The sequence below is a fragment of the Marmota flaviventris genome, chromosome 12 (assembly GCF_047511675.1).
Source record: "Marmota flaviventris isolate mMarFla1 chromosome 12, mMarFla1.hap1, whole genome shotgun sequence".
Taxonomy (NCBI): domain Eukaryota; kingdom Metazoa; phylum Chordata; class Mammalia; order Rodentia; family Sciuridae; genus Marmota; species Marmota flaviventris.
In genome coordinates, this window is record NC_092509.1 from 27,501,068 (window position 1) to 27,528,965 (window position 27,898).

Here is a 27,898-nt window from a genome sequence, read left to right on the forward strand (position 1 = left end):
AATTTAGAACAATATTACGATCTAATTTTTCATCCCTCAACTGTTATTCTTCATTCACTAATCCACTAGTCTTCATTCTGACTCCCTCACTCCCCTCACCCCTTGCAACTACTTTTCACTTTCTATCTCTATAGATGTATCTATTTTGTATATTCTGTATAATTTTTCATATAAATATGTACTCTTATGAATGATTTCTTTCACTTTGCCTGTTCATCCATGTTGTAGTATCATTACTTTATTCCTTTTTTCTTGAATAATATTCCATTGTATGACTTTTTACATTGTTTATCCATTCATTGGCTGATAGAAATTTGGGTTGTTTCCACTTTTTGTCTATTATGAATAATGCTGTTGCAAACATACTTGTACAGGTTTTTTGTGGATGTACATTTTCATTAGTCTAAGAGGGGAAGTGTTGGGTCATATAGTATACTGAGGAGCTTCTAAACTGCTTCCTAGAGTGGCTGCAACAGTCTCCTGCAGTGGATGAGGTTCCATATGCTGCACGTCTCACCAGCACTAGCTCTTAATGTTTTGAGTTTTGTTTTCCTAATGTGTGTGGAGAGGTGTTTCATTGTGGTTTTGATTTTCCATATGACCAATGATGTTGCACATCTTTTCAAGTATTTATTGGCTATTTATGCTGTTTCTTCTTTGAAGAAATATTTGTTCAGATCCCTTGCTCATTTTTAATTGGGTTGTCTTTTTGTTAGTTTTAAGAATTGGGTTTGGATTTTTATTTTTTTAATACAATTGTCAGATATTTCAAATATTTTCTTCCATTCTGTTGGTTATTTTTTCACTTTCTCTTTTTGGTACTGTGGGTTAAATCCAGAGCTGATTTACCACTGAGCTAGGACTCCAGTCCTTTTAAATTTTGAGACGGGGTCTCGCTAGGTTGCTAAGACTGGCCTCGAACTTTCAATCCTCCTGCCTCAGCGTCGACGTCAAAGGAGTGAGCCACTATGCCTGGCTATTCATTTTCTTGATGATGATCTTTGATGCACAAGTTTTTAATTTTGATGAAACCCAAGTTTATTTTGTTTTTGATGCTTTTGGTGAAGTAACTAAAAAAGCATTGCCAAACTCAAGTTGTACTCCTGTTTTCTCCTAGAAGTTTCAGCTTCTCTGTGTAGATCTGGGATGCACTTTTGAGTTCATTTTGTGTTGTGTGATGGGTGTCCAGTTGTTCCAGCACGACTTGTTGAAAAGGCACTAGTGTTTTCATGTGAACTTTTTATTTGTTTCAGCACGCTCTGGTGGAGTGCTGTAGTGAACCTCTAGCTTCAGGAACTGCCATCATTCTGCCATTCTGTTTTTCATCTCCTGTATCCCCCAGATCTCCCCACCCTTATTTTAAATAAAAACCCATTGTTTAAAAACAATCTTCCTCATAATTCCAATGTCAACTAAGGTTGAATCACTGTTGAAGAGGATCTTCAAAATTTTGTTCCATTTGTTGACATGTTTACTTGTTTAAAAAGATTAAATGTTTAATGCTTAAATCTCAGCCAAGGATTCTGATCTTCTGTCCTAAAAATTACATATTGCCTTTTTTGGCTATTAGCCTTTTTCTTTAAATACGGGAGTCAAGTCATTGCCTTAATCACAATTTCTCATCAGCGTGTCGTCCATTATGTACAACCCATCAATGCTATACTCTTCCCATTTGATTAATTTGTATTTCTTTAGAGAATCAACCTTGCCATCTTATTTGTCACTTCTCACATTCTGCTCCACTGCCTGACTAAGGGTTTTGTCTTCTAGGTATATCCCCACTGCAGCTGCATTTGGTGGCTTGTGCATTGGCGCCCTGTCGGTGTTAGCTGACTTTCTTGGGGCCATTGGATCTGGCACTGGAATTCTACTTGCAGTCACAATTATTTATCAGTATTTTGAAATATTTGTTAAGGAACAGGCTGAAGTTGGTGGGATGGGTGCTTTGTTTTTCTAAATGTTCAAATATTTCTTTTTGTGTGTGTGAAAGGGAAAACATTTTGACACTTTGTTTTTGTCAAATAATGCTGGTTCCCCTTTTCCCCCCTCAGTTTCTTGTTTTCAAGTGCTAACAGTCCCATTTCTGAAATGGGCACAGAGCTAAGCCTGTGTGCAGCATTAGTACCAGCTGCCTTAAAACTGAAGTTTACATTATTCGTTAAAAAGTGTACATCTAGTGTTGCCTGTAATGCTGGAAACCAATGCATCTACCTTGCTGTGTCAAATCATGACAGTGAGATGGTGACATGGATTAGTTTTGCACACAACATTCAAAACACTTAATATTCCCCCCTTGTTTAAAAATAAATGTAGTTCAAATTGCCACTTTCCAGTATTTTTGAGCTTATCTGATGAGTTCTGGAACATTTATATCTAATCTATATTTTAGATAATTACTTTTTATACTTTTTTAATTCATAGTATCCATGTTCCTTCCCTCCTCCCTCTCCATCCCTATCCCCATCTTTTATTTGTTCCTTACCAAAGCAGCCACTTAGCCCACATGAGCAAAATCAAGCATTGACAGTATTTCTGTTGCCAGAAACAATTGCTTCTGATTACTCTTCCTGTTTTTCATTCCTCCTTTCCTCCCAGGGACAGCATATACTGTGCTGTTTGACTGTATTGGCTATGCCTTCTAATTCCAGCCAGTCACTTGAGAATACTCTTTCAAGATGATATGCCCCAATTCTTTTCTTTTTTTTTAAATCCCTAAAGCAAAGATCTAATTCTCAAGCAAAGTCTGTAGTTCAGTGGGGGTGAACAATGAGTAATTCATGCTAGGAATTTAAGTCTGTTGTTGTACTTATAGCAGCAACATGAGTGTAAACAGTAGACAATAAACTTTTATTTAATAAAACTGTTTCAGTTGTGTTGGAAAAATAAAGGAATCTGATATTCAGTGTTCTCCAAGATTATTTGTATAGGTTCACTGTATTTACATCAAGCCCATTCTGAGATGCCTGTTGAAAGAGGACAAATGTAATATACACTTTAATGTTCAATCTGAAATTATTGTGTCTCTTTTTGAATTTGTAGTTCTTTATAAATCACTTTATATATATATATATTTTAGTTGTAGTTGGTTGCACACAATACCTTTATTTATTTTTATATGGTGCTGAGGATTGAACCCAGTGCCTTGCACCTGCTAGGTGAGTGCTCTACTGCTGAGCCACAATCCAGGCCCTGTTAAATCACTTTTTAAGTTCAGGCAACTAAAACAGTGCTGACCAGCAAAAACACCCAGACTGCAGTATTCAAACTCTGACTTAATCTCCAAGGCACAACCTTTTGATGTTCACAGATAATGTGAACAGCACTAGGGATGGTTCTAGGAGTTAGCTGTTGCTTCTAAGTGACTCTTGGGAAGAAAGAAAGGCCAGATAGAGGTTACAAGCCTCACTCCTTAAATATCACTCCTATAGGAGTGGCTTTGGAAGAATTGTTCTGTCCTGGAGTCTATCTCTGCCTTGTCTCTTCTTGATTTCAAAGGAGGAGAGTAATTTTGGAAATGATAGGAAACGTCCTTTGGAGAATCATGATACCCATGATTTTAAAAAAGATTTTAACTAAAGGGTTAGAGGCATAGGAAAAAGTTACTGTTGTAGCAAGGAGATGGAGCTAAGTCTTCACACTTAGAAGGACAGTAAACTTGATTTATAAAATTCTAGAGTCCTGTAATTCTGTCCATCCTTCAGTCTAGATAAAGATATGTATGAGGGCTGGGGCTGTATTCAGTGGTAGAGTGCTTGCCTCACATGCGTGAGGCAATGGGTTTGATTCTCTGCACCACATTAAAAAAATAAAGATGTTGTGTCCATCTACAACTAAAAGAAGGACATGTATGAGCAGCTTTTATATATATCTTAGTTGTAGTTGGATATTTATATTTATTTATGTATGTGGGGCTGAGGATTTTACCCAGTGCCTAGCAGGTGCTAGACAAGGGGCCTACCTTTATCCCTAGATCCAGTTAATTCATAGTATCCATGTTCCTTCCCCGCTTCCTCTCCATCAGGAGATGGTACTGGGGGTTGAACACGGGTGCTTTATCACTGAGCTATATCTCCTGCCCATTTTTTGTTTTGAGACAGGATCTCTCTCAAATTGCTTAGGGTCTTGCTAAATTGTTGTGTCTGGCCTTGCAACTTAGAGTCCTCCTGCCTCAACCTACCAAACCCTGGGATTACAAGGATGCATCACTATGCCTGGCCTCATCCTGACTTCTTTGAGAGGCCAAACTGAAAAGACAATTATGCTGGAGCTGTTGGAAGCTGAAAAATTAAATGGCCCTGGAACATTGGTAGAACTCTTGGGTGTTGGACTTCAGGCATGGCATGCACCAGTTATTCCCATGTTTCCCTTCAGTTTGGGCTTCAAGTATTAGCTAATCTTACTGCCTATACTTCTGGTTTGACATCATGATATTAGTGCCCCAAACCATGTCAATCTTATTATGGATCTGTTTTTTTTTTTTTTTGTAGTTCTAGATGGATACAATACCTTTATTTTTCTGTGGTGCTGAGGATCGAACCCAGGGCCTCACACATTGCTAGGCAAGCACTCTAACACTAAGCCATAACCCCAGCCCTATGGATCTGTTTTCACAAGTATATTCTGAGATAAATATAGGAAATTAGATCGAAAGTATAGTGTACATGCTTAATGAAGGGCCATGGATTTTCACTAGTCTCTTCGCCTGGTATATTGAGTAGAATCAATCATTTTTCATTATCTAAAAGCTGGGTCACCTTCAGTAATTGGGATGGTTATCAAGTCACCATATACTGTTTATCACAAATGTTATTCTCTATTGATTTTACATACTGTATTGCCCAGTTGGATTTCATATAACAATTCAATTAGGAGAGGCCAAAATAGTCCTATATAGGTCTCTTTCTTCAAAACTAAAAACACTAATGCAGAAAACAGGTATATACATACCCAGCAACAGAATTTTTATTTTAGATGTTGAGGGTGGAAAGATTTGCCCCAATTTGGAACTCAAGTTTGTTTTCCTATCCTACCTTTTAGATTAGGTTAAAAAAGTAGTAGTTGGGTTTAAAGAAATAAAACTTGTAGTAAAGACACCTGCATTTGTTTGTTTCCATTAATATTAGCTAGATTTTAAATTTTAAAGGTTGTAGCCTACCTGTAATTACAGTTCCATACCACCACATGCATTTTGTGCTGCTTTTATTTTATGAAAAAACTAATTTCAAATCTACATTAAACTAAGTTGAATACAAAGTCTTTGTGAAGAAGACCTAGTAGTCTCATTTACAAAAACAGGGCCAGTGTCCTCTTTGGCCTTAAAATTTCAGGAAGGGCACTTCAAATGGCTTCGTGTTTGCATGTTTCAGCGCCAGAGCATATGAGTAGACTCTGGCATCCACTGTAAGATGTTCTTCAGCTACTAGAGCTGCAGGAAGCAAAAAATATAACTTAGAAAATGCACTTAACAATGGATAACACTTTTAATATTTACTGTACAACTAGTATTTGCCTGTTCATAGGCTAGATGCTCGTAATAATATTTTCTATCTTCAGAGATCCCACTCCAAAGGAAGAATGAAGGACAGAAAAGTAGGATCCCATTCCCAGCACAAGATAGAACACCAAGGATAATGATTTTACATGTTAAGACAGCAAAGCTGTAAGTTCACAGATCCAATGGTTATACTTCATTTACAGCTCTGGGTTTACTCTTCTGAAACTCCAAGGTGATGATTCTCCCATCACCGGAGGGTGCACATTTCCCCTTGGCAGGCTGAAATATGTGCATGTTAGGCCTGGAAGAATACTACCAAGAATGTGTTCTCAGAATTATAATAGGCCTTAGTGGGAACTTGTTTTTCACTCCAATGGAGGATGTCAGACTTTGAACGTGTAGTTTGCCTAGCCATTTGTTTGGGAACAATCTCAAAGATAATTTGATCCTTGAAGGCAGGGATCATGTCCTACTCACTTATGTATGGCAGATGCTCAATAAGTGTTGAATGCTATTCTTTGTGGCAAACTGATCTTAAAATACCTTCCTTACACCTTCTCAAATGTCCCTTGTTGAATACATTACTTGATTACTGTATCTACTAAGGTTAGGCAAACTGGTTCTTTCATCTTTTTCTCTCTTCCTCCCTTTCCTCCTCCTTCTCTTGCTCTATTTTCCCCCTCTTCTAAGATCAGAAACAAAGGCAAATTAGGTGGGAGACAGGGCATAGAAAGACATTTTTTAAAGAGGATATTCTCTTAATGGAAGAAAGAATAAAAACTGATGGTGTGTAGCACTTAAGCACTTGGATGCCAAGTGCTTTACCTACATTGTCCCATTTAATTTTACTCATGCCTCTTCAGAGGTAGAGACTATTATTATTCATGTTTTAAAATAAAGTTTAGAGATCAAGACTTTTTGAAGTCATAAATAATCAGCTGAGCCTCAAATCAAGTCAGGAATGTGCAACTATGAGCTGTATTGCCTCTTTATTTATTTAAACTGAGGATTGAACCCAGTGGTACTTTACCTCTGAGTTGCATCTGCAGCCCTTTTTATTTTGTAGTTTGCTTAGGGCCTTCCTAAGTTGGTATGGCTGGCCTTGAACTTGCAATCCTCCTGTCTCAACCTTCCTAATTGCAGGTATTATAGGCATGAGCCACCATTCCCCTCTGTATTATATATTAGCCACTGACATGGCTTTCTCAGAATGGTATCTCTCTTTAATATGCTATGATTATTTTGAAGTCTGTTTTTAAGATCTTGAGGTGGTTTCTACTTTAGGTCTAGTATTTTAAAAGGTAAAGTAGGGACAGAGGCTGAGAGTCTGAATTCACAGTAGCTTTTGAAAGATACCCACTTTACCTTTCAAACCAGTAACAGACATTTCAGAGTGATCTGCTTTGAAGTGAAATTGTAAGCCACTTGTAGTCATGGAAGGAAGAGACACTCTAAAAAGCTTCTGAGCAAATAATGCTTCAAGTTAATGTGTGAAATAATTACTTAAAAATTGTAGAAAAAATAGGTATCAATTTCCTGAACTATAACCAATAAAATATTTAAATTTTGAAAAGGCTCTCCTTTGTAAATGAGCAGAAATCTACCCAGCCGGCACAGAGTACTCCTGGAACAGCCCTTGTCATGTCTGCATTAGCAGTATTGCCTGAGGCAGTTATATGAAGGACATCTTTCCACATAACAGAATTTTTACAAAATCCCTGTAAGATGGACTGGCCAAGAGTTACAGAATGGAACTACATGACCAGTGACTTAAAAAGGGTCACACAGCTAGTTAGTTTGGTTCATTATATCAGTTTATCATGGTATACAGTAGATACTACAAATATTTGTTGAAGAAATATTGTTAAATTCTCCTTTAACTTACATCCTGCACAAAGAACCATCCAAGACACAGTTGAGGGAAAGCTAAGGCATATCCATTTACGCCTTTGCACTACTATGGAATAAAGACTGAAAGTACAGAATAGTTTTGGCTAGTTTTGAATAGGAATATAATCTTAAAACAATTTTGTAGGGGAACAAAGGCCCCTACTAAAGGCTTTCACTTGAATATAGAATGTTTTGCTTATATTCTAAAATTCCATGCCAGCTGGAAAAAAAATTACTATATGTCAATGGCAATTTTCACAATGGTTTCTAGGTATTGGACATTAAGATAAAGAAATGGGAGTTACTTTTAATACTCATTTGCTAGGGATGGGGCCAAGGAAAATAGAGAAAGTTGGGTAATAATCTTAAGGATGCTTACCATCAAGTCTATTCAGCAGGTCGTTCTTTGGTAAAGAAATTACTTCCACAAATTCTAAATAAACAAAGTTCAAATGAAAACAGAGCTAAATAACAAGAGCCCACCAAAACAACCCAAAATGACTGTAGCGTCATCACTATACTAAGCCATACAAGTGGTCAGCAACTGGAAGTCGAATAACATACCTCCATCCCCTGAAAATAAACAACAGAAGGAGAACATTTTAGCAAGACTGCAAGGGTAATACCTTGGAAAACTTTTAATAATGTAAGACATATCAAAATGGCTATTTAACAGAGACCTGATTCTCTACCAACTTTAGTTATCTCATGACAAAACAAGTTTCAATAGTACAAAGTTATTATTCTCTAAATCAAGGGCTTAATAAGAAAATTTAAAAGCATATTCTATAATGTACATATGTAGATGTAATATCTGTATACTGTGGTAAAATATACATAAAATTTACCTTTCTGGCCATTTTTTTTTTTTAAGGGCATGATAGTTTATTTTAAAAAAATTGTACCACACTAATGATGACCACCAGCATACATATGATAATGGATTTTCTCTTGGGTATCAACATTGCATTGCAGTATTTTTGTATACTGAAATGTTTCACTAGGACCAAGAATGTTAAGAGAATAAAGATCTTAGATGAAAATGGACACTAATAACTTTGGTGTTCTAACCCACAGAATTAATTTAACCCCCTATGAATCAGTGATGTAATGTTCAGAACTATCTATCACCCCAAACAGGAACTTGGAACCCATTAAAAAAAATAATGGATAATTATTGTAATCTCTATTTTCTGTGTCTATTAATTTGTTTGTTCTGGGTACTTCATAGAAGTAGAATCAAATAATATTTGTTTTTTTTGTGTTGGGCCCATTTCACCTAGCACAATGTTTCTAAGGTTCATACATGTTGTAGCATACCACACCAAGTTTTTTTTTATGATAGCTGAATATTCCCCTGTGTGCAGAGACTACATTTTGTTTATCCATTCATCTGCTGATGGACATTAGGTGGTTTCCACTTTTGGCTACTGTGAATGATGCTGCAGTGAACGTGGATGTACAAGTATACGAGTCTCTGCTTTCAATTCTTTTAGGAATGGAAATGCTAGATCTCATAGTAATTCTATATCTAATTTTTTGAGGAATTGCCAGACTGTTTTCCATAGCATGTTATATTTGCAATTTAAATACTAAGCATTTAAAATTAGTTGCAATTAAACACTGAAGCAGGAATAACTAAAAAGGGTAAGAAATTATAAAAATTCCCATTCATACATGATTTACTGTGGTATGTATATAAATACTCCCTTTAAGAGGTGGAAGAGAGGACATGGAATTGAAAGCTTGACCCCAAACTTGATAAATATTTTAGAACAAAGAATATCCTAACACATTCTCTAAATATAAAACTCATAAGGAATAGTTGATAAACATCTGCCCCTTAACAATACTTGTCATTCTTACAATATACGGGAATACAGAAATCAAGGTGGTGTTGAAGTTTCTCACTTTATATTTGGGCCTGTAGCTCCTTTTACTAAGTGGGAATAAACTTCATATAAAAAATATAGAAATGTGTAATTTAACATTTTAAATAAAGAATAAAAATCAATCAAATGAAAGAAAAATGCTAAACTACCCAAATTAGGAAAACAGACGAGAGAATACTAAAGTACCTCTAAAAGACTATGATGCTTTGAATGGAAGATTATGATTCATTTAACAAAAGAATTTAACAAATTAAAAGGATACTTAATGCAATTCAGCCTCCTTCAGCATAGCCAACACACACTTACCTGGCTTTGGCTTAGGTCTTACATTTTCTGCATCATCTCCATTGATGGTTACTGTCACGATGTGTGTGGTACAGTTTGACAAACCAGGATCCATACATACAACTATGGAGAGCAGTGACAACTCATCTTAAGAAATCAGTCAGATGCTTTAGTCCCTTTTCTCATTTGTCTTACTACTTAAATATCCTAAGAAGACAGGCTGGGGATTCATAGTTACAGAATTGATAAAGCAATATTACAGTTATATATTCAGTCAGTACATGCTACGGGACTGCAGAGTATATGTATACTAATATATTTCACACACATTTCTCCCATTTTCCTCAGAGTTACTGAGTCAGGTTTGGTTAAGTCTGAGGTATTAGGTGGAACTGCCTAGTTACAAGAAAAAAGGATACTTCTAGTGAGGAGTGTGGCACATGGATGAGGTGAGAAAGTACTAAAGGTTAGAATGGGGGAAATTCTGAAAGGCATCTAACTTTCATGATTCTCCTCCAAGTTCAGGTCCTTCTTGTTTCTACCTGCTTTCCTGAGGAGACCAATTATAACCTATTCTCTTCAGTGAATTAGTTGAAATAACAGTCACTTGCATTCTGAGTATAAAGAACATCCAAATAACTGATCCCTTTATACAGAGGAATCTAGTGATTTTCAAGATACTGTCCAAAGTGCACACCTGGCAAGCAGTACAAACCTGGAGAACATTCAGCAACGTCGCCCTTATAGCCAGTTTCTTCCTCCAGTTCCCGAAGAGCAGCAGCTTCTGGGCTTTCATTGTCATCTATGAGACCTGGAAGTCCAGATCACTTATAAGATGGGATAGGGGAATTAAATTTCTTTGCAACTTTTCATTCTTCTAGCATAGCTCAGTTGTTAGATGAGTCAGAGGACCATGTAAAGTGGTTTTAAAGATAAAGCTGACTGGAATTTAGAACTTAAAAGAATACATTCCTCTTATTTAGATCTGGATTTTTTTCATGACGATGATATATCAACAGTCTTTTTGTAAAGCACAGTGTTTCTAAGGAAAAGTGACTTGGTGGTGGCTAAATGGCTACTTTTGGGAGCCAACTATGTGACATAGCACAAAAAGCAGCTTTATCTATCTTGCCTTTCTGTCCCACAGAAAAATACTAAGGTCTTATAATTAAATGCCAGAAAGGAGTAAACTGAAGGCTTGTGGACTTCAGATGACCATTATGGTTATTGTGAGAAGCAAATAGGACAAGTGGGAGGAGAGTGGCAATTCAGATTCTTTTGCTTGAATGGAATAAAACAATGTAAAGAAAAAGTGAACTGCAGGTTACTCAGTTACTTTGAATCTTATTAATTTCTTTAGTAAAATGGCAAGTAAATGAGAAATGAAATAGCTCTCACTGTATGTTACCATGAACTGGGCTTTTTCTTCTTCTTCTTTTTTTTTTTTTTGGTGGTGGTTATGAAGATTGAGCCCAGAGCCTCATGCATGCTCAGTATGCACTTCACCACTAAGTACACTCCAAAACACAACACTTGCACCATTAATGACAAGTAAATAAGAGTTCATCTTTTTAGACAGGGATAATCCAGTAAAGTCCTATAATAATATAATGCACTAAATTTTGGATTGCTTTAATTACTGTATAACTGAAAAAATATTGAAATTAAGAAAATTTCCTTCTCCTGTTTATAGATGGTAGATCAAATTGTCTTTTTCATTTATGGTTTTTTGGAGTTCAGTCTGATCTGCTTATTACTAAACTTCTTATCAGGAGCAGATTGCTAGTGACAGGAAATGAAATAAGTTGACAAAGTAAGGAACAGTAATTACTTAAAGAGAGACTGGAGAGAGACACTGCAGAGAGGTGGATGGGATGGCATGGAAAGGTGGGCCATAGCACTCTGCCTCACATCATCTTCTTGGATTCAGTGGATCACTGGAGTGCGGCTGGTGGCCTGGTAGAGCCTCCCAACAGAAATGGTTCTGTTTTACTTAAAACCACATGGACAGATGAAAAGGTGTTAAAGATCTAAGCACTGCAGTTCTCAGGCACTGCCTTGCTCAACAGTCCCTGAGAAGGAACATGATGTTTGTTCCTTCTCAGCTACTCACCTGCTGGGAACTCTAGGCAATAGCCGCCCATTGGTGGTCGGAACTGTTTAACCAGAACAATACACTCATAATGAAGAGTTCTCTGGAGCACTGGGATGACTGCTACACCTGTCACCAGGAAATGAAAGCAAGGTAATCTCTAAGAAAGGTTAGCCTAGACCAGCAATTTGCTCAGAGCAATCTAACTAAAGCCCCAGACTTCTGCATCCAGAATCTACTCTGAATTTCCCAGTAAGCAATAAGAAATTAACTTAAATCTTTAGTGTTGGCAGTTAACATTGGAACTCTCATTTAAAACTGTAATTAAAAAATAATCAGGTTTCTGTGCTTGATTTTTTAAATAAAAAGCTCATTTTAACTGTCACTTTTTTTGAGAGAGAGAGAAGGCCTACCTATGTTGCCTGTTACCCAGGTTGGCCTCGAATTCCTGATCCTCCTGCCTGGGCTTATAGGTGGATGTCACCATGCCCACCTCACTTTCTTAACAAATAAATCCAAACTGAAACCAAGTATTTCACATAGCATCAAGGACATGAAGCTTCAGTCTACACGGACCTCTAGGCAGAACCTTCACTCACTGTGCAGCAGCTGGACCACTGTGAGTTAGTGATCTCCGTGCTCCTGCAATTCCATTAAGCAAGAAACCAAGTAAATTCCACTGCTTCTAGTGTATGCTAACTAGACTGGTTATATAACAGAGTAAAAGGTCTTTCCTCCCAAGTAACTTGGACTTAATCAAAACAAAACTAAAAAACAAAAAGCCCCTGGGTTCTGGAAAATACGAACCACCTGGCAGGAGGACTTGGCTCCTTTTAAATGCTTTTGCTTCAGGTAAGAACAAGAGTTGCAGCAAAACTACTCAGCTTATAGTAAAAATAGACATCAGAAAAATAAAAAGGAAAAATAAGAAAAGACCTACTTCCCCAATGCCAGAAATAATTTTCAGGATTGTTTCTGAGGTCTTTGCAGTCAAATCACTCATGAAAGGAGAGGAAAGGTGAACTGAAAAAACAGTCTTTTCCCAATTCACATTAACTTATAAAGCAAGGGGCTGATAGGCAAGAAGCTGTGCCAAATCATTTTACCAAGCTGAGGGCTCTCACCTGGATCTTTGAACAGCAAATATAGACACAAAGGGTGGCTTTAAGATTTATATTTGGCTATAAAAATATGTACACCTCACCTAAAAAATACCGTTCTGAGCTTAGAAAACAAGAACCAGAAGTTCTTTATAAAGAAAGCTTGATTTAAGTGGGTGCCAGCCATGGCAACTCATTGAGAATCCAAAAAAAAAAAAAAAAAAAATCTGAGGATGTAGGGATGTAGCTCAGTGGTAAAGAGCTCCTGGGTTAAATCCCCAGTAAAACAAAACAATACAAAAAAAAAAAAAAAGCTTTATTTAGTTACATAGAACTGGAAAAAAAAAAAAAAAGGAGATTTTTCAGGTAAAAGAACATAACTGAATGTAACTCTTTTCTCTGAGATTTTGGTTATATTCAATACTCTCCTGCAATTATCTGTGTAACTTTCTTTATAAAGAGAGTTATAAGACTCATACCATCAGCAGACTGTCCTTTCCTGGTTGTACGTTTCACTGTTTCCCAAGTTCTGTTCAGACAGAGACGATGAAAAAAAATGTTAGTGCTAAAGGAGAATGTTCTTAGGTTTCCATGTATAACCAGAACTTCATAAATGCAACACATGCAAATATCCTTATGATACTGACCAAGAAGACCAAGACTATAAAGATCTGTTATTTAAAAAGCCAACTGTACTTAGAGTTTCCAAAATGATCAAAGAAAACCATTGCCACCCTACACCTAACCCTCTGGGCACCATCTAACAGAAAGCCTGCTAGGCACTTGCTTTGCCACTCTCAAAACACTTCAGTTTGGATCATCAGTCTGCAGGTGAGCAGGGCAGCTGGTGAGTGCAGCTGTGAAGGCTGTTAAGCAGTGATGCAAAGTAAGCCCCAGGAAGATCCCAGCCTTGTCCCATGCACAATGCCAACTACTGACATTATTTACATAGATTTTAAAATATATGACCTAAAGTACACAGTTTAAGAAAGTAGAACTTTCCCCTTTACTGAGGAATTATTAAATCGAGGTAAGTGCTCTATTTTGCATATGTGAAGTTTTGTCTAAGGGGGAAAAAATGGTCCCTATAGGGAAAAAGTGGGGTAACAGCAAATTCCTGCTCCCTTTTATGGCTTTACTCCTTGTTAGATATCTGTTCCTGGCTATGTTACTTCAGGTTTTGGTAATGTCTGTACTAATCCACTTCCTTGACAGGAACATTGAGCAAACTATATAGAGAATGCAGTAACTGAAAAAATCATGCTGTTTAAAGGGGAAAGAGCATAACAGGAAACTTCTCCCTTTATGCTCTCCTCCCTTAAGTAGAAAAAAAAAAAAAAAAGGTAAAAAATGGGAGCGGAGAGGCAAACAATTTTAGATCTCTTCTAAAGGAAGTGAGAGATCTGGGTGGCTCTGGGAATTGGAATAAGAAAAGAGTCAATATCTGCAGCCCAGTAGTAAGGGTTATGAAATGTACTATTATGAGAAACCCTCTTGCTCATACTTTTTATCTAGTGGTCCCCAAGGTTTGGACCTTGCCCCATTTCTATAAAAAATTTTCTGATATTTAATCTGGTTTAAAAATAAAGGAAAAAAACCCTGTATATCTTTCAGCATCATACCCAAATTCTAAAAGGCAAATGTGTGTAAAAATGAACCCATGAAAATAAAGACTACTATGACAACTCACAGCAGCCCGACATTCCTGTTAGTAGCAAGAAGCCAACCAACAAGCAATTTCTGATAAGTAGGTAATACAGGTTGCAAGAGATAAAACACCTTTTGGCATAGCTCCCTCTGCTGCCTCTTAAGGTTAGTCCTAAAGACTGAAGAAGATAGTGCTGGAAAAAGCACTGAAGGTCCCATCCCAAATACACTAGGAATAAGGGAAACAAAAAGAGTAGCATCATTATAGTGGTCAAGATGAAGTCAATAAGCAGTAATGAGCCACAAAGTTTCAGCAATAAACTATAAGATGTATTTTTAAGAAATACTAGAACAACAGTGTCCCGAGAAGAGCTCTAACAATTTTAAAGGGACTCTCTTGAGAGATTACTTTTCAATGGGAGTAAGAAAGTCTTAATCTCTACTTGCATGTGAGTTAAACTAAAACTACAATCTCCTGGAAAATGTTTTCTCATTTCTAAAACCTGGGAACAAATACATTATCTCAAAAATATCTTCTGGCTTTAGAATTCTGTTTCCATGAGGTTGGATGGTCACAAAGGATGACTCCAGCACTACCCTGAATGTCAATGTAGGGACTTACTAACAGTATGTCTTTACACTTCTAAAATTAATTTCATATCCTTTCTTCTGTGAATAAGACAGTGGACCAAAATAGCTGCTATTTTATCTTTTCTGCATATGCTTTTATACCAGATAATAGAGAACACATTCTTATAAATTTATAGAATGTGGCCTACTAGAAAGTTCAGAGATTCTGTCTTTAAAGCTTGACATTCCAGTACAAAAATATTAATGGTTTATATAAGATCTCATCAGAGGTCAGCAAGACGACTTATATGATGAAGAATGGAAATAAACATGTACAATTAGGTTGGTAGAAGGTAGGGTCCACTCCCAAATTATTGAAATAATGTAAATGAGATCTAGACTTGAGTATTTTGAAGAAAATCCCCAAATTACTCTGGTGTACATTCCTAATTAATTGTTGGAAGGGAAGATGACTAGCAAGGTGAAGAGATAGATGGCATAAACCAACACATATTCTTAGACTAATTAGTGTTAATGGTTGCATTTTGTGTTATAAACTTAATTTTATAAGAAAAAGAGAACCATACCATATAATATATTGGATTCCAATGTCTGTATATACTTTCGCAAATATAAATACATTTGAATATACTGTGCTCCCTGAAGCCTTGCCACATTTCTGTATTGGGTTTGGCCATATCCCTTACCTTTTAAAATATCAAATTCACTTAATATTTTAAATATTACAGTCTTCGAGGATGATAATGGCATAGTGTGTTAGCTTTCTTACTTTTGGGTTTTGAGTCAACAGTGCAGTATAAATATCTTAATGTTTCCTCTAGCTCTCCAACACCAGGTCTTATTAATGTTTTTTTTGCTAATTTACTAGATCTAATAAAAAATTGTTCAAATTTGCGAATCCATATATTTTCTTCACCTTGATGACAGATGTGTCTACCCACAGAGAAGCTATGTATTTTTATCTGATCACTTAACAAATGAAATTTTTATAATAATGAATATTAATCATGTAATCTGGATAAATCATGTGATTTAATTTTCATATTTTGTTTTACTCATTATGTTTCATTAGGTAAATAATCTATTTAACTTTTCCCATTTTACTAGGTTTTCTTCAAATATACCATAACAATTAGTTACACACACACACACACACACACACACATATTTGCAGTGCTAGAGCTTGAACCTAGGACCTCATGCATGCTAGGCAAGGGCTATCTATATACCTGGGCTACAATCTCCAGTCCAGCCCTAACTTTCTTTTTTTTAATAGTAAGGAGGCTTGAATCCAGGAATGCTCTAGCACTGAACTATATCCCCAGTCCTTTTTCATTTTGTAAAATTTGAGACAGGGTCTTGCTAAGTTCCTGAGGCTGGCCTAGAACTTGGGATCCTCTTGCCTCAGTCTTCCAAGTAGCCGGGAATACAGGTGTATGCCACCACACGGAGATTTTTCTTTTTTTTTTGGTGGGGGCGGGGGTACTGGAGATTGAACTCAGGGGCACTTGACCACTGAGCCACATTTCCAGCCCTATTTTTGCATTTTATTTAAAGACAGGGTCTCACTGAGTTGCTTAGCACCTCACTTTTACTGAGGCTGACTTTGAACTCACGATCTTCCTGCCTCAGTCTCCCTAGCCGCTGGTATTACAGGCCTGTGCTACTGTGCCTGATACTGGGAATTGAACTCAGGGGCACTCAACCAGTGAGCCACATCCCCAGCCCTATTTTGTATTTTCTTTAGAGACAGGGTCTCACTGAGTTGCTTAGCACCTTACCGCCTTTGCTGAGGCTGGCTGTGAACTCATGATACTCCTGCCTCAGCCTCCCAAGCAGCTGGGATTACAGGCATGCACCACTGCACCCAGCCTCTTTTAACTTTTCATTTATAAATCTGAGTCTAAACAAGAGATAATTTTCTTAGCACATTCTCAGAAGTGGATTATTAGCTATTTGCTACAACGAGTGAAAATATGCATTATGATATGGGTTTTTCTTCCAATTTACATTCTATGAACAAGGTATAAACATCTAGGTATTACCTTAAAACCAGCTATGTTTTTGTTTTCTCTTTAAATTTTTCTAATTCAGAGATTAAAGTATTGGTTTTACAAGTATTGTTTACATGTATTGTTAATTATTCTGCTGTCTTGGCAACTAAATTAGGTTTGACATAAAAGTTTAGTTCCACACTAGTCTACTGCGGAAAATGGTGTTAAAATAGTTTCCTGATTAGTTATTGTAACAAATTTACAGCCTAATTTTATTCATAATATCAATGATCCAAACATTCTAACAGTGGAAAAACATCTTCATTAAAGTTCTTATTTAAAAGTTTATAATGAGGAAAACATAAAAAAAAGTTATGTTAAATATTCAACAGAGATCCAGAGAACCAAGATACTGATCAGTTTATAAGAGAAGAAAACGTTTACCTAGTTTTACCAGTAGGATCCATGTAAGTTGTTTTTTCAAGCTTGACCCATTTTCCTTCTGAAATTAACTAAAATGAGATCAGATAGTAAGTTGGGAAACTTTCTAACCCAGTTGGTTTTTTATCTAAAAGGTATTTTTTGTTCAGATTTTTGATATGTAGTCCCCCCACCTCAATAATCATGCTTCCCTCCCAATAATTTTGGGCAACTTTTCATTTCAGAATAAATATTCAAAGTTGTTTTTCCTAAAGGCTAGCTCTGATTCTCTTTGGAGTTTTTGAGGTATTATTAAGAAGTGAAAATAAGTGACAGTCAAAATAGACAGGAAATGGGAGCATGGCTCAGAGGAAGCATGTGCAAGGGCTCTGGTGTAATTCTCAGCACCAACAAGTAAAAAAACTGAAACTTCTGGGATGGAGGAAGTGGGGGCAATTAGATGGGAGCACCAAGGGTAAGAGGTCTTCTGGGATACTCCTACTAAAGTTCTATCCTCTCATCTGGGTATTAGCTACATAGGTGTGTGCGTGGGTAAAATTTTATTAATGTATTTTCCATAGATGATTATACTGGAAAGCTAATTGTGGGGAAACCAGGTCCAGGATTAAGTTTCCTACCCTGACATGTGATCTGTCTACCCAATCTAAGACAGTCCCTGGGACTGTTCAGGCTAGCTGTTTGAGTTTTGGTTACAAGGACTAACTTACCTATGACACTATACTGAACCAAGAGAGTTTCACTGTATACTTAAAGCAGTAGCCTTTTTCTTACTATCCTATCTTTCACTTCTTCCTGGCAGCAACCTAAAAATTATCAGCAGATCTGTTCACAGACAATGGAAAAACTTTTAAATAAAAAATAATTCCAGAAAGGTGCCAAGATCAGAATTGATGAAGGATTTAAAATTTATCCACTGCAATCGTTCCTGCAAGAAGAGTTTAGTAAAAAACTAAACTGAATAACATACAAGACAGACTTTAGTTCTACAAAGTCAGTGGAATTTGGACTACAACTAACAATTTAGGTTCCTTTTTTTTTTTAATATGTATATTTTAGTTGTAGTTGGACATAATATCTTTATTTTATTTATTTTTACATGGTGCTGAGGATTGAACCCCAGTGCCTTGCACATGCTAGGTGAGTGCTCTACCACTGAGCCACAACCCCAGCCCCAATTCAGGTTCTTAAACATACATGTTGGATCACGAACAGCTAAGATATGATAACTAAATATGAAATATCAAAGTTTTAAAAAAACCCACATAGTTTTGCCTTTCTATTCAGGGAAGTAGATTATTTTAATAAGAATTAAGGATTTTCTATTAAGAGTCAAAATCTACTTACAGTCTCATTTCACCCATACATATAACTAAGAGGGATAAACTATTGCTGTCACATAAGAGCAAAAAGTACTTGAACTAGAAGATTTAAGGAACGACTATCTCCCAGATTGACAAGTGAATTATAACTTTGGGGGGAGAATATTTGGAATGTTGCCTTTGAATCACTTTTTTAAAAACTCTATTCCCACTAATGGCCAGAATTGCAGACTCTGGGAAAGGACTAACCTGTGTTTCTCATTTGCTAGCAAAACAATAAAACTTCTTTTTCCTTAAAAAAAAAAAAAAAAGAAAAAGAAAAAACAAAGTGCCAAAGCCCTAAAACGAGAGTAGAAGAATGTTTAAAATTATCCATCTGCAACAACAAACAACATAAATACTTCTCTTAAATTTAGACTTATGTGGGAAGGGAAAAGGAAAGTGAAAAACAAATTATACCTCCTCTGAAATAATAGTCTGTTTGGTATTCCGGGAAGAATCTGTTGGTTCTTGGTTCTCCATTTTCAATCCAGCTAGTCCTCAGTGAGAAGTTCCCGCTGTAAGATAATGAGATTTGTTTAGACTAAATGTTTTTCTGAATTAAACAAATAGCTGTCCATAGGCGACTAGTCAAGAGATTCAAATGGCAAATTATATACCATTAAAGCTGCTTCTCCTTTGTTGATATGTGGTGGAACTACCCTAGATGGAAAAGCAAATTTAGAAGCCAGGCTCTTTCAGTTAGAAGCAGTTTACTCACATTCACTAACTCCTGCTGTGCACCTGGAGGACAGTCTCTTAATCAGGTTTTCTGATTCCATATCTAAAACTTTTTTCCAAAAGAAAACAGTGGGAAGATTACACACCACTCTCTACACCCACCAACTTTTTTTTTTTTTTTTGGTGCTGGGGATTGAACCTAGGACCTTATGCATGCCAGGTGGTACTTTACCAACTGAGCTATACCCCCAGCCCTCACTCAGCAACTTTTTACATCTAACTTAACAGTTTCCTGTGCTGGCATTTTTTATCTTCTCTCCTTTTTAATAAGTTGGGGTAAATGGATTTATCCTTTTAACAATTTTGAGTTTACAGTTCAGTGGCATTGCACACACTCACATTTGTGTACCATCAATATTACGGTTTCAACAGGTATCAAAGTACAGTTGTACAGTCAACTAGTCCTAGAAGATCTGTCATGAATAAAGCAGGTCCCTGATCCATTATCACACATTACTTCCTCTTTCTTAGTTTCCTCCTTCATTTTTTGGACTTTGCCCCTCTGAGAGTCTTTTTACCCTACCCTTTCAGTTTGTTAATAATCTGGAGGCACTGCATAGTTGTCTTGTTGTTGAGAAGTCTGAAGCTATTCTGATTCCTCATCCTTTTTTCCATGTGACCTGTTTTCTTTTTTGGGAAGCTTATGACCAAGAAAGAGTCTTCCCACTGACATTATTATAAGGAGTACTCAAGTGGGTCCTTCCAGTACAGAAACTTCACACTGTGCTTCTTTTTAGGGAACCTCTCTTGAATCACTTTATTGATAATTTCCTCCTCTGCATTTTTTTTTCTTTCTTTTAAGAACTGTTATTTAGCTGTTGAGTTTTGTGAATTGATTCTGTCTTCTTGTTGTCATTCTTCTTTTCCATTTCCTTGTTACCTCATTTATCTACATTTCTTAATTGCTACTCTAACCCTTTACTACTCTGAAGTTTCACAGTTCTCCAACCTACCCTACCTCATAACTTTACCTTCAGAGAAAATAGTTAACCCTCAGGTTGGGGGGGCAGTGGCAGATACTGGACCCAGGACTCCCCTTTGGATACCCAAATCTCCTGATACTCAGGTCTCCTAGATAAAATATCATGATATTTGCATACAACTTATACACATCCTCCAATATGTTTTTATTAATTAATTTATTTTAATTAGGTATATATGACAGCAGAATGCATTTTGATTCACTGTACACAATTGCAGCACATCCCATATATTTTAAATAATCTCTAAATTACTTATACTTAACATAAATTTTACAAAAACAGTTGTTATATTATGTTGTTTAGGGAATAATGACAAGGAAAACGTCTACATGTTCAGTACAGAAAGAATGACCCCCTCCCCCAATATTTGCAATCCATGGTTGGTTGAATCTATGGATGTGGAACCCAAAGATAAGGAAGCAATTACATAGACCTTCAAACATCACTTTGGTTATCATCGGTGTAAAGGAAAAAGTTTCTTCCAGAATCTAAAGTGATAATCAAATCTTTAATTTTTACCTTGTCAGCAAATTTCCCTATCTTAAAATACAATCAACATACCCAAACTATATTTATATTCATAAAGTACCTTTAAAAATCAAATGTCTAACTATCTTAATGGACCTGGCTAAAGCACCTTGTAGCAGACCCATTAAAGATAAGGTGTTTGGGGGGCTGGGGATGTGGCTCAAGTGGTAGCGCGTTCATCTAGCATGCGTGAGACACTGGGTTCGATTCTAAGCACCACATAAAAATAAAGATATTGTGTCCACCTACAACTAAAAAATAAATATTTAAAAAAAAAAAAAAGATAAGGTGCTTGGAATGCAGCAGTGGCCAGTATAGAGGCAGATTCTGTCCTCATGGACCTTTCCTTCTGGTGGGGAGGAGAAAGGGTGACTTGAAGTATTATGGGAAAAGGTAAAAAAAAGGATAAAAAGAGTAGGGAAGATATGTGCAGGATGGGGGAGGAAGTAATCCATATGGAATGATCAGGGTGACATCTGAACAGAGACTTGCAAGTAATAAGAAAGCAAGCTACACAGACATTTATATATTTAGAGACAGTCATTTAGCACATTGAAACCTAGAGGCCTAGTAAGAAAATAGGTAGATATTCCTTTGAAAATGTCTCAGATGCTGATTTACTAGGTAAACTTTTCACTGGTACTGATTGAGAGAAGTGGTTGCAACCAAAGTAGCATGCTGACTCAGATAAAACTAACCAAAGGTAGAAAAATCAACTTGTCTTTACCTGCATGCACTAAATTCAGATTAAAAAAAAAAAAAAAAAACTTTATGTAGATTTTTACCTTCTAGACAGTCATGCCCTTTTATTAATAACATACACACCAGAGAAGAAAACTTGCCAATGTGTAAGGAAAGCTTTGAATTTTAACTCTTAACAGAAAATAACTTCTAGGTAACAAAGCAGCACCCCCCCCCCCAATTGAATACACAAAATAAAATGTCTAGAATGGTATAAAATTCTTGGGTTATGTCAAATTTCTACCTCCTTTGATTACATATATGTATTTTTGCAGTGCAGAGGATTGAACCCAGGGCCATGTGCATGCTGGGAAAGCGATCTACCATTGGTCTATATCTCCATCCTCTAGGTCCTTTTTAAAAGTGACACTGACTCCAAATAACTTCTTAGTGCATACCCAAACTTCTAAAAGCAGGGAACCCTTCAAAACCATAAGCACCATCAGAAAATACTGAAAATCCAGGCACACACCTTTAATTCCAGTGGCTAGGGAGGCTGAGGTCCTAAGCAACTTGACAAGACACTGTCTCAAAATAAAAATTGAAAAAAGAGTTGGGGATATGGCTCAGTGATTAAGCACCACTGGGTTCAATCCCTGGTACAAAAAGAAAATACTGAAGAACCAGGTATCTAATCTCTCCTGTGGAAAGCATTTAACCTGGATTCCCAGAAGCCCCAGACAAAATGGCCACAACATGTAACACAGAAGAATAGAGCCTGCTGCCCCAAAACTGCCCCCATGTGAGTATCTTTAGGGGCAAAGGGGCAACTGGTCCTTTCTAAAAAAAAATATTTATTTTTTAGTTGTAGTTGGACACAATACCTTTATTTTATTTATTTATTTTTATGTGGTGCTGAGTGAGGATCAAGCCCAGGGCCTCGCTCATGCTAGGTGAGCGCTCTACCGCTTAGCCACAATACCAGCCCACAACTGATCCTTTTATAGTTCATGAAACTTGAAGGCCATTTAAGCCAGGCCCTCTTCTGCAGCTGTCTGGACAGCTTCCCTCTGATTTTCAAAGGTATGGTTGACTGCCCGAGGGATGAAAGAGTAAAATTTTGAAGGCTAGTTCCTCATCTACTAGTCTTCATTTAAAAAAGTTAGTTGAACTCAATTAAATACCCTAAAGATCAATCCTCAGTCAGCACTCAAGATACAGCAGTTGTTTCCAACAGATTGTGTTAAAAAATATGTAAGCTAAAATATTAGAGACTGGAGGGAGGGGGGAGCTACAGGCCTATACCAAAAAAATTAAAATTAAACCAGTAGCAAACAGGCTGGGCCTCTCTAGGGCAATCAGTTCCAAGGAGAAGCAGTATTCTGAAGCAATCCATCAACAGTTTAAGTAACAAAAAATAAGTGATTAACAAGCAACTTCAAAAGTATATAGTATTCTTTACTATCAGATTCCCAAAATGTTTCAAAAAGACAATAAGAGCATCTCAAAGGTAGTACCAAAACAAGATAGAAATATTGTTTTAGCACTATTTCAAAAACAAGCCAAATGGTACAGTCTGGGGCCAGTCACAAGCAACATGCTGAAGGAAGAAAGAGAAAGTTTAAATTCCACACTTCATCCTCCACTACCTCTGTTACTGTGATAGCACTAAGTCAATTCAGGAACAGCTCTATCACAGTAGCAGCTCTATTTCAAGATTTAAAAAATTGTTTAATTTGATCCACTTCTTTAACTAGAATTTATATCTATATACTACCAAAATGTACGTTATTAAAAAATACATATATACATAATGTTGAATGCTTTATAATTTCATTTGATTGTCCCTCATCTTCAAATTCACTGTTTTGATTCACATAATTCATTTTAATTCAGTTCAGTAGTTCAGACCTTCTGACACTGAAGGTCTAAGATGTGTTATTTTCAAAAAACTCTAGTGAGGGGAAAATGTTACAAGATTCTTAAACTTTTAAAAGGTAGTTTGATACTGAGATATAATTAGAGATCAAGAAAGCAGGGAAAGCATTCCTACTGGAAGGAACCCACAAGTAAAGAAAGAGATACTAATTGGGACAAGGTTGAAAAATTATGAAAAAGTTTGGCAAACTCAACCTTTCCCTCTACCCTGCTTAAAACAAAATAAAAAACAAAACAATCAAACTCTACATATATGGGATGAATCTAACATTTGCAAACACATTTTTATGATTCACAGATTTGGTGAATCCCTGCCTCTTTCCTAGATCTGCAGGCAAACAAAGTACTCTTCCCTGAAAGGCACACCATAATTTCTGTTGCTATATGAGCTAGTTTTAGGGTTAGGCAGAAAGTACAACCTTCCACTGAAGGGAAGGAAGACAAATGATCAATTTCTCACAGACTTGGGTATATTAGTACTAGTAACAACAGACAGATAAGAAACTGTGGGAGTTAAGATTCAAGAGATTCAGCTGAGAACTCAAAAAACCAGGCTGTGGAGTTTGTGCTCAGGCTCATTGCTCAATTGTTATCATACCTATTTCCTGAAATTTGTTGAGACTGCAAAGTGAAGCAAAAATCACAACAAGAAATTACATATTGGCCAGTCTCTACCTGATAAATTGAGTACGGTAAACATCACCAATACTCAATCAAACAAAAAATGTAGGAGTTTACCAGGTATGCTGGAACATGCCTGTAGACCTAACTAGGCTGAAGCAGGAGTATGGTTTAAGCCCCCACAGTTTTTTTTTTTTAGTTGTAGATGGACACAATACCTTTTTATTTTATTTATTTATTTTATGTGGTGCTGAGGATCGAACCCAGTGCTTCACACATGCAAGGGGAGCCCTCTACCACTGAGCTACAACCTCAGCTCAAGCCCACACAAGTTTGAGACCAGCATGGACAACATAGCAAGACCCTCATTAAAAAAATAAAAAAATAAAAAAGGGATGGGGATGTGGCTCATTAGTGGTAAACTGTCCCTGGGTTCTATAACCTGTACTTTAATACCCCTGAGTTCAATCCCTGGTACCCCCCCCCCCAATAAATAAATAAATACCCCCAATAAATAAGTAAATAAATAAAAAGAAAGTACTTAGGTTGATCCTTCTTTTGTACCATACGGTAAAATTTTGGTTACCACATTATCAAATGGATTTAAGTGACCTTTTTGCTGTTGATAATCATCCTCAGATAATGCAGACCTCTTGTACTTAATTTGTTAATTATAGAAAAACCATTGTTTTTTCTTTTTTTTTTTTTCTTTTCCTCTAGCAGGTATGACTGTTGGATGGACAGGGAAGGAACTAACATTTATTGAGATTATAGTAATCGGTAACAATACCTTGATTCTGGTTGAACAAGAATGAACTGACTGAATTCTTAGGAATAGTTAACTGGTTATAGTAATGACCCAAGCAAAGAACCTCTTGCTAGAGATCAGGCAAGAGATTAACATGTGCTGAAATAGGGTGGTGGATTGACAAAGGAAAAAACATTTAATTTCTCTCAGAAAAGTTTTATTATTTGCTCTAAAACAACTTCTAGGGAAGGGGTAAATCCAAGCTACTTCCAGGCGACAATTTGAAAGGAAACTAGGACATGGAGTTCACATTTGGATACACAGAGTTTATGGTGTTAGCAAGATATCCATATGGAAGAAAACTTCCAATAGTTGAAAATATTAATCTAGAAGAGTTAGTTATGCTATGGATTCAAAGAAGTAAATGTGCTGTCACATTCTTTACTCTGGATTTGTGCAATAACCTCCTCCCTCTATAATCACTTGACTGCTGACATTTGTCAGTATGCAGGAGAAAAAGCAACTTCCCACTATTGTAAAGGTTTCAGTTGAAGAAACCTGAATATAAACACTTCTTGGCTAAACCAAGACAAACATGGTAGTTTAAAAAAGGGTGAAAGCTCATTCAATTGTATCCATTTCAAACACTTGAGCATCTCCTGTTTGTAGTGTTAATTTATTTGATGCTGGTTAAATGTGAAATAAGTTAAAACCAACCGTAGGTAAGACTTCTATTTTTTTTTTAAGAGAGAGAGAGAGAGAGAGAGAGAGAGAGAGAGAGAGAATGAGAATTTTAAATTTATTTTTTAGTTTTCGGCGGACACATCTTTGTTTGTATGTGGTGCTGAGGATCGAACCCAGGCGGCGCGCATGGCAGGCGAGCGCGCTGCCGCTTGAGCCACATCCCCAGCCCCATGTAAGACTTCTAAAAAAAGTCACTGAAAATACTTCTAAAGCAAGCAGTCGGTATAAAAGACATATCAAATTCTTTCCCTGCAAGATCTATTATTTAATAGTTTTTAAATTAAGCTGCGTCTCTACAAGAAACTGCAATGCTGTATTCAAGCTCAAATATTTCCCAGGCTATTTAAATATTACTCCTTCCAAAAGGAGTAATATTTAACTACATTCCTGGAATCTGTTTTCTCCCATATATTTGTTAATTCCTATCTTATACAGGAAATACCTTACTAAATGTATTTCTGTCAGTTCTAATATTTCTTTCGGCTGCAACTTTTTCTTCCTAGGCAAAAAATTACAATAAAAAAGTATGAGTGACCTTTCACATCTGCTATTAAGTCTGGCACTCTATCAGTCTGGCACTATTCTCCGGTGTTAGGAGACGGAAAATAAGAAATACAGCTTCTTCCTACTACAGTCGGGACTCCATTGATACATACTGCAACATTATAATCTATTTACCTCTGCTCTGAAAATGTATCCTTAGTGGTTAGTTAACCACTTAGCCAGTAACATTTTTGAGAAAAACAATTTATCTTCCTGGGGGCAAAGTTTCTAACTTCAAATACACAGTGGATCCTGTTTATTATTTCTAATGAATACTTTCTCAATGAGGCCTGCAGTGGGTGGGGTTACCTCTAATTTAAAACTGCTTAGGTCACCCTAAGAGTGTGCATTTATACTACAAGCACCTACAAAACCACTAGGGTTTTTTTTTTTTGTTTTTTTTTAAAGTACAGGGTATTGAACCCAGGGACAATTTACCATATGGCCCATAATCCCAGCCCTTTTAAATTTTATTTTTTATTTTGAGGCAGGGTCTCACTAGGTCGCTTAGGGCCTCGCTAAGTTGCTGAGGCTGGCCTTGAATTTGTGATCCTCCTGCCTCAGTTTCCCAACTCACTGGGATTATAGGCATGCGCCACATTGCCAGGCTACTACCACAAGATTTTTAAAGGCGTTTCTCAGTAGCTAGTGTTCTCTCTCTCTCTGAAACAAAACTCAACTTCGTGGGGTAACAGTGGAAAGTGGAGTACTAGAGGGGGAAAAAAAAAAAAAAAGAATGACACAAATTCTATGAGAATTCTTCCAGTTTTAGGATCCGATCATTTTAGAGACTGATATAATTTCTGACTGTGTGTTTCCAGACTAACAAATTTTGCAGGGCTGGACTAAATGAACTTGATGCTTAAGGAAGAAAACGTTCTCCTTGACGCTTTTTCAAACTAGCCCGCCCCCTTTTACCTCCCAAACCGAATATCACCTCCCACCCTACCGCAGGATGGGACAGGCGGGATTCCGCCCAGTGTTTCAAAATCAACACTCACGAATGAAGAGGAACCATTCTCCCTGTTTGCAGCTGCCTCAACCAATATACTCAGACATTTAACTGTGGCGTCCCCTGCTTCCTCCGATAGTCCAGGCTCTTCCATCGCAATCGCTGGTTTTCCTTCCGCACTGGGACTCTAGCCCAGCCGCAGACTGGGAGACACGCGCGCGGCTGCTGCACCGTCCGAAATCGTCACGCGTGCTCCCTCCCACCCTCTCCACTCCCAAAGAGACCTTGTCCAGTGATTGTTCCGCACCCAGTTACCTACTCCAAGGTGTGGGGAGAATAAGGGAACAGGAACCAAAGAAAAAAGGACGAGCGTGAAGCAGCAACCTCTGCAGATACCGGTGGCACGACTTCAGACACCGGCGCCTCTCGCGGTGCTAAGAGGATGTGTACGCGTCCTCCTCGAGGCATCCGTAGAAATCCCGCCGCTGACTTGGCCTTAGATGATTACCTTCCGGGTCGCAGTGCGTCTAGGGTGAAAGCCGAGCCATAAACTCAAGTTCCTCTCTTACACTTCTACAATCCCTCTTCCCGGATTCAAATGCTTTTTGCGTGTGCGTGTATTAAGAGTACTCCCA

The 27,898-nt window shown here is 37.1% G+C and overlaps 2 protein-coding genes across 6 annotated transcripts in view; one reads left to right on the forward strand and one right to left on the reverse strand.

Moving 5' to 3' along the window:
- Sec61a2 (SEC61 translocon subunit alpha 2) overlaps positions 1-2,902 on the forward strand; it is a 30,234-nt gene extending 27,332 nt beyond the window's left edge. The window contains exon 12 of one of the 2 annotated variants that reach the window (XM_027944812.3): positions 1,771-2,902. In XM_027944812.3, coding sequence (XP_027800613.1) covers positions 1,771-1,957 — 187 coding nt within the window. In that variant the 3' untranslated portion in view covers positions 1,958-2,902. The other variant, XM_071599804.1, reaches the window with a different exon arrangement.
- A 2,280-nt stretch (positions 2,903-5,182) lies between these two features.
- Nudt5 (nudix hydrolase 5) lies at positions 5,183-27,778 on the reverse strand. 4 transcript variants are annotated; one of them, XM_027944808.2, is made up of 10 exons: positions 27,583-27,778; positions 19,205-19,302; positions 17,430-17,497; positions 13,233-13,282; positions 11,675-11,782; positions 10,277-10,372; positions 9,583-9,684; positions 7,949-7,957; positions 7,764-7,817; positions 5,183-5,425 (listed from the first exon to the last, which is right to left on the reverse strand). In XM_027944808.2, the coding sequence occupies exons 2-10, from the start codon at positions 19,265-19,267 to the stop codon at positions 5,316-5,318; spliced, it is 660 nt and encodes a 219-aa protein (XP_027800609.1). In that variant the 5' UTR covers positions 19,268-19,302; positions 27,583-27,778; the 3' UTR covers positions 5,183-5,315. The 4 variants fall into 4 exon arrangements, with proteins under 4 accessions (XP_027800609.1, XP_071455906.1, XP_071455907.1 ...); XM_071599805.1 differs by lacking the exon at positions 5,183-5,425 and having other exon boundaries at positions 7,765-7,957; positions 27,579-27,778; XM_071599806.1 differs by lacking the exon at positions 5,183-5,425 and having other exon boundaries at positions 7,765-7,957; positions 27,571-27,778.
- Positions 27,779-27,898: the final 120 nt, after the last annotated feature.